Below are 10,045 nucleotides of genomic sequence, written 5' to 3'. Positions count from 1 at the left end.
ATGATCAGGTCGTCCGGCATGTGAAGGAGGTTTTTCAACCCAAGTGTTTTGCGATCATTCGGGATCTTCTCCGCAGTCAGCCTCCCTTTCAGGTCGTCACCCACGGCGACTGCTGGACCAACAACATCCTCTTCAGGTGGGTATTTATGTTACATTTTCACACTAATTCATTAGAGATACATGCATGTTTTCCTATATACATATGTATGTATTCAGAGTTTAGGCACAACTAAAATCTCGTTCAATTTGTAGTGTTCATATCTACTTTGTGTTAAATGCAGATGTCATCGAGATTCTTATTCCAATGACGAACAAATTCTTAGTTCTTCAGTTATCCTCTGTCAAGCTAAAGTAAAAAGGCTAAAGCAAGGCTATTGCAGTCCAGTATAGCGATATGTAGACTTTGAGTTTCGGTGGGAATTTCTGACTGAATTTCTGAGATGGTCTTTATTCTTTTATCAGTCTCAACCTAGCTAAAGTAAAGAGACTATGGCATGGTTGTTGCAGTCTGGTATAACGATATATAGACGCTGAGTTTCAGTGGATATTTCTGACCGAAAGTGTGGGTCTCTCCTCCAGGTACAACGAGTCAAGCATTCCTGAGGAAGTAGCGATGGTCGATTTCCAGCTGTCAAGGGGATCTTCACCGATGAACGACATCAACTATCTGTTCTATTCAAGTACAACAGGAGATTCTCGACGGAAGAACATGTCCAGGTACCTCCGAGATTATTACTCCACTTTCCAGAAAGTTATCCTGGACGCTGGATTTGAGATGGACTTCACCTTCGAAGAAATGGAGAAGGAGTTCGACCGTCAAAGGTACTTCGGTTTTTACATGGGTCTGGTTGTATGCAGTGTCATCCTTCGGGAAGATGGTGATGGTTTTCCCCTCGACAGCCTCGACAACAGCAACGTCCAGGAAGTCTTCAACGAGAGTGGCAAGAAGCTCGCCACCCTAAGTGATAATGACACAGTCCTTTCTAGACGTATTCTGGACATTTTTGACGAGATGCAAGAGTGGGGAGTTGTATAGATTCCCTTACAGAAAGGTGTGACATGACGATACGATAAATGATCCAGGGAGCCATTTTGTGGCCAAATATTTTTTGCTTGCTCTTACCGTTTGTACTTGATATTGATTCTTTGAGCCTGTTGTGCTTGGTCAATGAAAATTCTGGGTTATGCATTCGGATACACCAACAGTCCCTTTGTACAGAGAATTGCGGTAACTCCATGCACGCCGCCATTTTGTTGCCATTCTGCGAAGTTGTCGCAGCACTATGTATAAAGGGACTTTAGTGTATGGGGACCAGCAACCTGTATGCCGAGTGAAAACGCGTATATAATATTTAGATTATATGTTTCAAATATTTTTCAGAATTTCTACAATGGTGGTTCTCAACTACAGGATTTGCGATTGATATGGGTTACGGGATTTATCTAATTTTTTATTATTATTATTATCCATGTAGAGGAGGGGGTAAAAGAGTGTAACCAATAGTCACCCCTCTTTTACGTTATCTTTGTTGCTCCATTGTTAACATATTCTTTTTGCTCCATAGCATCACACCAATGTATAGATGTCTTGCAAATTTATGTAAATAAACGGAGAAAAAAGGAAAGGGAAATAAGAAGTTTTCTAATTCTCTCATATCCATTACCTACAACTGTTAACTCCGGCAGGAAGCTACTGTGGTGGCCCAGCCTGCCACCACAAGAGGAACGGTTTTTTATCATGGAGGAATTGACAAGGTTTGCAAAAGTGGTATGTGGAAGTGGTGAGATGATGAAGTGAAGATGGTAATAGAAGAGGAGAAGTGAGCATATAGAAATTTGTTACAAAGTAGGACTCGGGAAACATATGGGAGGTACAAGGAAAGTATAGGAGAAGCAAAACGTAAGATAAAGGAGGGAAAGAGGAGAGCAGATATAAAATCGGAAAGGAGTATGACATAAATTTTGGAAAAAATAAAAATATGTTTAGGAAAGAGGTGAAGAGAGTGAGGGGAGGGAAGGCAGAGGACACTGTAAAAGGTGCGCATGGACAGATGTTGATGTAAGTGGAGACGGTAAGGGGAAGATAGGTTAAGTATTTTAGAGGGTTGTTCAGAATGGAGGAGGATAGTGTAGGATTGATTGTGGTAGTGAGAGGCACTAAGAAAATGATTGTGATAGGAAAGGAAAACGGAAGGGACACAAGGTGAGGTATGAGTATTTTTGAAAATTATAAGAATAGGTAAAGCACTTGGGTTGGATGGATGTCATGCAGTGTCCGAAGAAGGGAAGTACAGTAACAGTGGACTGGCTAGTGAGGTTGTTTAATGTGTGTCTAAGGGAGGGGGGGGGGTGCCGGAGGACTGGAGAAGTACCTGTGTAGTTTCACTTTACAAAGGAAAAGGGGACAAGTGTGATTGAGTAGTTTTGGAGGTATCAGTTTGGTTTATGGGAGGCTTTTAATTGAGAGGATTACGAGAGGAAAAGGGGAATGATTTGTGAGGAGTATGGGTTTAGGCAATTTAGAAAATGCGTGTATAACTTTTTTTGTGAGGTAGATTCATGAGAAGGTTTTGGCAAATCTTTTTTTTTTAGGGGGAAGCTTATGACAGTGTATACAAGAAGGCACTGTGGGAGGTATTGTAGATATATGGAATAAGGGGATTGACAATTCTCGAAGATGGGTAGCTTCGCTGTCCATCTTGCAGGGCCACCACATATAGGTATCCGTCATTGGTCACTTTTAGTAATGTATTGCTTTTCAACGATTCAAAGGTCAAGTATAACCCGAAGAAAGGGTTAAGTGTGTCTGGTTTTGGTCTCCATCCTATAAAATGGGTATTAATTCACTAGAATCAGTACAGAGCAGAATGACCAAAATTATACAATGGCTTAGAAATTTACCATACAAAGATAGGATTAGCCACCTCAACTTACACTCTCTGAAAAGACGAAGAGTGCAAGGTGATATAATAGAGGTATTCAGGTAGATTAAGGACTTTAACAAGGGTGTTGCAGGCATGGTCATCTTAATTGAAACGAGAAAATGTAGTATGAGAGTTAGATATAAAGTGAATTTTAGTAGAAGAAAAGGCTTTGGTATATGTCGTGTCCAAGACATGGACCGTCCTAGTTTCGATTATATCCTGTTGTGTCTGAATAAGCTACCATCACTCCCAAACAGCGTGGTATACCCCATATCATGTAGATCATGTAACACAATCTACGTGGGGGAAGCGGACTGAGGTTAAGCCCACGTCACACTGTGCGTCTTTTGTGCGTCTTTTGAGTCGGGGTAGCCCGGCGCGGGAGTGAAAGGCGCCCGCCTTTTAACTGTCCTGTGTTGAAACGGTGACTCATTGGCATGGGTGAGTAACGCGCGCTACTCAGTTCATCAAAGCTGTGAGACGGCATTTCTGTCTTTGCACAGGTGATGTTTCACTTGCCAAAGGTACACGTTTTCCTTGTACAGTTCTACTAGTTGAATAACGCCCATACGACGCCAGTGGACCTGAGACTTCTGTGCCATGGAGAATGAGGCGATTTGGTGGATCTTCTGTCGCGCGTCACCAACCCACCATATCTAGGAGGAGAGTGGTGCGCGTCAAGTACCCCGCGCGTCTTATTTTGAGTGTGTTGCGGGGACTGCCGGGGTCAGTTCCCCACGATTTGACGCGCCGTGTGACGGGGCCTTTAGAAACGCGCCTGTAGGGGCATAAAACAGATTTCGGATGCCACCACACGTTTAATGCGATGAGAGCGTAGGCAGACACAATAGGGTATCTTTGTGAAACCTCACGGAGGCGGCATTTATCCGAACGTCATCAAACACCAATCACAGGTGCGGGGGTGTCATGTGGATTTCACAAACTGCGGAAGTGGTCACCGGGAGACTCCGTCCCACCGATCCTATACACTGTGGGGAGGGAAGAGAAGTCTGAAAAAAATATGAAATGATAGTTGTGTATAAAAGGGAGCTATTACAACTGAGCGCTTTTTATGGATATTGATTAGGCTTTGTGTCGTGGCTCAGGAGACTTGGACTTCGAGGCTTGCATCAATATTTGTGAGGGGATTCTTCTTTGGGGATATTTATTAACTAATGGGGAGAGGGCTTCCACCAACACGGTAGAGGAAACATCGGTCATCCAGTGGCAGGACAACATCTCTCCTAGGCCGACAGCGGCAGCCAATAGCAGTCAGTTGAGCAGTAGTCGTTACTCAGGTCAGGTAAACCGGGTAGCTGCTTCAATTAGTGATATGGCGAGTGCTTGCGTTACCTTGTTCAGAGCTGATGAGGTACAATCTCTACTTAGTAGAATTGAAGCCTCGGAGGATGCTGTAAAGCGCCTCATAGAGGAGAATCGAGTTCTCCGCTCGAAGGCCCAAAATACAAAAGACAAAACTAGCTATGAGCCTGGATGGAAAACGGCGACAAATAAGACGCGGAGAGTTGGAAAAAAAAAAGTCCTCACCAGCCCCGCTCGATTGCAAGAACTTGTTTCAAGCACTAGCGAATCTGCAGGAAGAAGAAACAAAGGAAATTCAAAAGAAGAAGGGAAGGGCAGACGCTGGATCCCTGCCCACAAGTAAGATTCTGGTTGTAGGAGACAGTCAAGTGAGGTACATAGACAGGCCTTTCTGCGATAAAGATAGGAAACATAGGACGCAGGTGTGTTTCCCCGGCGCGGGCATAGGAGATGTTAGAGATAGGATTGAAGAGTGTTTAATAGGGGAAGGTAAGGACCCTGTAGTTTTCTTAAGTGCCGAGGGAAATGATATAGGTAAGTTAGGGAGTGAGGAATTGTTTGCGTGGTTCAGGGATGTGCTAGACAAGATTAAGAATAAGGGAGGTGTTCCTATTGTATGTGGAATCCTTACGATGCGTAGAGTTGGAGGCATGTGGCATTCCAGGGCTATTACAATAAATTGCATGCTGGCAAAACATTGTAAGGCCAATGGATGGGCATTTGTCGACAACTGGCACCGCTTTTACGGTAAGAATCATCTATATACAAGGGACGGGTGCACTTGTCGCCCAGAGTATTTCGGCTCCTTGCTGAATCCCTTGAACGAGAAGTAGGCATCCTACAGGTTTTTTTTCGGATAGATTACGTGGGAGTAGGGGGGGGGAGTATCGGAATATAGTTTAGGCAATAGAAACAACTTAGAGAGGGACTGTGAAAAGAATCACCAAAGCAGGTGGAGGGAAGATAAACTTAAAGTTTACTATACAAATAGCAGAAGCATAATTAACAAAATTGATTTGCTGCGAGGTAAAGCATGTGTAGAGAATTTCGATATTATAGCTATTACTGAATCCTGGATCAACATGGCTGATAAACATTTCCTTCCGGAAATCGAAATAGAAGGATATAAGTTTTTCACAAGGATAGGGTTGGCAGGAGTGGGGGAGGTGTAGCACTTTTCGTTAAAAATACAATAAACTGTATTATCAACAATTCGATTAAGGAAGAGGACTGTACGGAATCTATTTGGGTAGAGATTATAGGCAAGAATAAGAAAGTTATTATTGGCGTCTTGTATAGACCTCCTAACCTCAGCATTGAGCAGACTGATCCCCTGATTCATGAAATTCACAGAGCGTCCCAGTACAAAAACGTTGTGATCATGGGAGATTTTAATTATAGAAACATTGACTGGGAAACTTTAATAGGAGATCAGGAAACAAAGAAATTCCTAGATGTGGTGCAGGATAATTTCCTAAAACAAGTGATTACCGATCCTACGAGGGGAGAAAATACTCTGGACTTACTTTTAACTAATAATGAGCACCTAATGAGTAACGTAAAAGTGGGAGATAGTCTAGGCTCTAGCGATCATCAAGAAATAAGATTTAATATTATTTGGGAAGAATTAAAAGCACGAATAACGCCCAAGTACCAGAACTCAGGAGAGCAAACTTTGACAATACAAAAACCCATTTGAAATTAAATATGAAATGTTATACGGACTTTACGGACGTTTCGGACTTTGTCGACGTGTCAGGTCTCGGTACTTGACCAGGGGTCAAGTCATAACCAGGGGTCGGGTCATGGAGGGTAACATGCGTACCTAGGGTCAGGTCACTTGGGGGCGGGGGCTCAACAGACAGATCAGCAACTTGGATGAAATGTATAGCAATCTAACTGATCTAATTATTAATGCACAAAATACATTTATCCCCCTGAAGTCAATACGGAAAAATAGTAATACTCCCAAATGGATGACGGACAGATTGAAACATGAGATCGGAATGAAAAGAGGACTTTACCTAAACATAGAAAAACGGGGAATCACACCTTAGATCAAGATATATCGAAATGGCAAAGCTGGTTAAAAGAATACACGTACAGCGAAACGTAATTATGAAATTAAGGTTGCCAGTCAAGCAAGACCCAACCCAAAGGGTTTCTTTCATCTCTATAGAACAAAAAATAAAGAAAGAATAGGACCAATTAAAAACGATGAAAATGTCATGATAGAATCTGAGTAAAAATGAGGGAGGAGTTTAACAATTATCTTCTATCGGTGTTTACTAATGAGGCGGTTAGATAAAGTACCTGACTGCGATCTGATTTTCAGAGGGGATGAAGAAAGTAGTCTATCTAATATCAGCAGATTGAAAGACTTAAAACTACAAAATCTCCGGGTCCAGACGAGATTCTTCCGAGAATGCTTATGGAGTGTAAATTTGAAATCTGCGACCAGTTAACTGAAATATTTAATAAATTGGGAGACACTGGTTTTGTGCCTACTGCTTGGAGGTAGGCAAACGTTGTTCCTGTTTTTAAGAAGGGAGATAGATCGTCTATATGCAACTACAGGCCAATCAGTTTGACATCGGTTATAGGAAAAATGCTTGAATCAGTAATAGTAAATAGACTCAGAGAACACATCGAAAGAAATCATTTAATTCGTGATACACAGCATGGTTTCTCCAAGGGTAAGCCATGTGTGACTAATCTTCTATCCTTTTACATTAAAGTATATAAGGCGTCAGATAACAATGATAATTACGATGTTATTTACCTTGACTTTAGCAAATCGTTCGACAAGGTGCCACACTAGAGACTACTTAATAAAATCAAAGCCCATGGCATAGGAGGAAAAGTGCTAGAATGGATTAGAGCTTGAATTAGTAACAGAAAACAGCGGGTCACCATAAATGGAGTAAAATCTAGGTGGGGCAATGTTACTAGTGGGGTCCCCCAGGGCTCGGTTTTGGGTCCCTTGTTGTTCATTATGTACATGAACGACTTAGACGATGGGATAAATAGTGATGTTAGTAAGTTTGCGGACGACACTAAAATAGGACGCCTAATTAGGTCAGGAGACGACGCCCAGATTCTGCAGGATGATCTTAACAAATTGTTCACATGATCGTTGAAATGGGAAATGAACTTCAATATCTCTAAGTGTAACGTGTTAAACGTAGGGCTACACAAACCCGAAAATAGATAGAGCTTAGAAAACACGCTTTTAGAGAAAAATGAGTGCGAGAGAGATATCCCCCCTCAATGAAAGAAATAATTGTAAAATAGAAAGAAATCAGCGACCAAATCAAAACCCTTGACGTCAGAAAATCACAGGATCCAGACGGGATTGCAAATTGGATACTGAAAGAATGTATGGAGGAATTAACAGGTACAATATACAATATGATTAAATTCTCAGGAATAAAGCTAACAGTGCATTAGGTTTCATTGCTAGGACGGTAACGAATAGAAGTTCAGAGGTAATTATTAAACTCTATCTAGCGATAGTTAGACCAATCCTTGACTATGCGGTACAGTTTTGGTCTCCGTCCTACAGAATGGACATCAATTCGCTAGAATAAGTACAGAGAAGAATGACCAAAATGATACATGGACTCACAAATTTGCCTTACGAAGAGAGGCTTAGGCACCTTAACTTACACTCTCTGGAAAGACGCAGAGTGCGGGGTGATCTAATAGAGATGTTCAAGTGGATTAAAGGCTTTAACAAGGGTGATGCAAACATATTAAAACAACAGGACAGGACTCACAGTAATGGTTATAAACTGGACAAATTTTGATATAAGAAGGAAATAGGGCAAGAAATGGTTTACTAATAGGGTGGTGGACGAATGGAATGAATTTAGTAACCATGTAGTAAGCGCTGAAACTATCAGTTGTTTTAAGAAACGATTAGACAACTTTATGGATGGGGATGGCAGGTGGTGGTGGATACGGAGCTGCCTAGTGTAGGCCTTATGGTCTCTTGCAGTCTCCTTTATTCTTATGTTCTTATAAGATCTTCCAGGAGGAGAGGGAGCAGTACTTGGCGAAGTCAGCGACTAGTGAATATAAAAGCTGCATGATTATTATCCCACAAAAGAGAAAAATAGAGCGAGTCAGGTGAAATCCCTCTTATTAAAAAGAAACCACACAACGGGTTTCGTCCCTGTCTGTCCTCTCCTCTTGTCTTTCCTTTCAATTTTCCTCTCCCCTAAAATTCTCTCTCTTTCCTAGTAATAATAAATAAATAAATGAATAAATAAATAAATAAATAAATGGGTAAATAAATAAATAAAATGAATAAATAAATAAATAAATAAGTAAATAAATAAATAAAAATAAATAAATAAATAAATAAATGAATAAATGAATAAATGAATAAATGAATAAATGAATAAATGAATAAATGAATAAATGAATAAATAAAGAGGACCACAAAGCGACGCAGGACAGAGACCAAAGCACAGACCAATGGCGGACACAGAAGAATTTCGTTACACGATGTTATAAGACAAACAAGTTTTATTCACGTTTTCACAAACTATATCATCATCTGTGTCATTAATATAATGAGATGCTCTTGAGGATTTTTTTTTTTCATAAATACTGTATGCTCATTTGAAATATGAGATGTGTTTATAAAGTTGAGGAACCTGAGGAGTGTGGTTTGAGTATCCTTCCTGGTTATTTTGCAGAATAAAGGAAAACAAAAACGAGTCTCATATGGGAACTAGAAGCGGAATTTAAATTCTTCAAGAAATGACAAAATAATCAAGGGAACAAGTAACACAATTGTTAAGGTAATGAGGAAGTGGAATGTGCTGAACTGGACAAGTTTACCAAGAAGAGAGGAGACGTTTTAGAAGAGAAGGGGGTAAACGGATTGTAGAGAAGAAGCGTTTCGAAAGAAGAGGCGTCGCTGTTAAATGCAGACCAGCTCTGGGGAGACAACAAATTATCTACTTAAAAACGGAAACTGAAAATATCAAATGCAGTTATGAAATGGTAAAAAACAAATGAATAAGTAAAATTACTCTTCAAATATCACAGTCAAGTTAGTTAATCCACGTGTAGATGGTAACAGTATGTTACGAGTTACAGATGAAGTGTGTTATAGACTGTAGTTTACCAGTGTTTCTATCCCTTTAGATAATCTCGCGTTACAAACGTTACAAACGATGACGTACGGAATGTTGGAAAGTATCTAGGTAATACTAGAGGGATTTCATTTCGCGAAAGATTAGACTAGAAAGACCTTAGCTATTATCACTATTTAATGCACATTTTTTAGACTAGGTAAAATATTGGGTTAAAACCGACCAAGAAAACATGGAGTTTTGAAGTGTACAAAACACCAATTAAAAAAAAAAAAAAAAAAAAAAAAAAAAATATATATATATATATATATATATATATATATACATATATATATATATGTATATATATATATATATATATATATATATATATATATATATATATATATATATATAATTCCGACTATCGTCCCCGGATTCGAACCAAGACTCGTGAATCATAAAGCCATCGCCCTAACAACTGAGCTAGCGAGCCTATGATATTTTCTGACCTGGAAGTTAATCTACTCCCGAGGAACTAAGTCGACTGCAAACTGCCGTCCGTACTTAATTCTACAGAGAACCAAAGCCAACTTGTAGCTCGTGGTTAAACCGGTACGTTTCCTTGATGGACGTATCGTCGTTGTTATACCTTAATAGAATCATCAGTGACGGTGATGTCGATCAAATAATTCCGACTGTCGTCCCCTC

General features: G+C 40.2%; 1 protein-coding gene across 1 annotated transcript in view; it reads left to right on the top strand.

The window, feature by feature from the left end:
• LOC143019746 (putative kinase-like protein D1044.1) overlaps window positions 1-1,637 on the top strand; it is a 16,182-nt gene extending 14,545 nt beyond the window's left edge. The window contains exons 2-3 of the mRNA XM_076175718.1: window positions 1-136; window positions 580-1,637. The exon at window positions 1-136 is cut by the window's left edge and continues 681 nt beyond it. Of these exons, the coding sequence (XP_076031833.1) occupies window positions 1-136; window positions 580-1,036 (593 nt within the window). The 3' untranslated portion in view covers window positions 1,037-1,637. The remainder of the gene's footprint in view (window positions 137-579) is intronic.
• Window positions 1,638-10,045: the final 8,408 nt, after the last annotated feature.

Source organism: Oratosquilla oratoria, chromosome 38 (assembly GCF_046742065.1).
Source record: "Oratosquilla oratoria isolate Oo_2021 chromosome 38, ASM4674206v1, whole genome shotgun sequence".
Classification (NCBI taxonomy): domain Eukaryota; kingdom Metazoa; phylum Arthropoda; class Malacostraca; order Stomatopoda; family Squillidae; genus Oratosquilla; species Oratosquilla oratoria.
The sequence above is the reverse complement of the archived record's forward strand: the minus strand, read 5'-3'. Positions and strand labels throughout refer to the sequence as shown.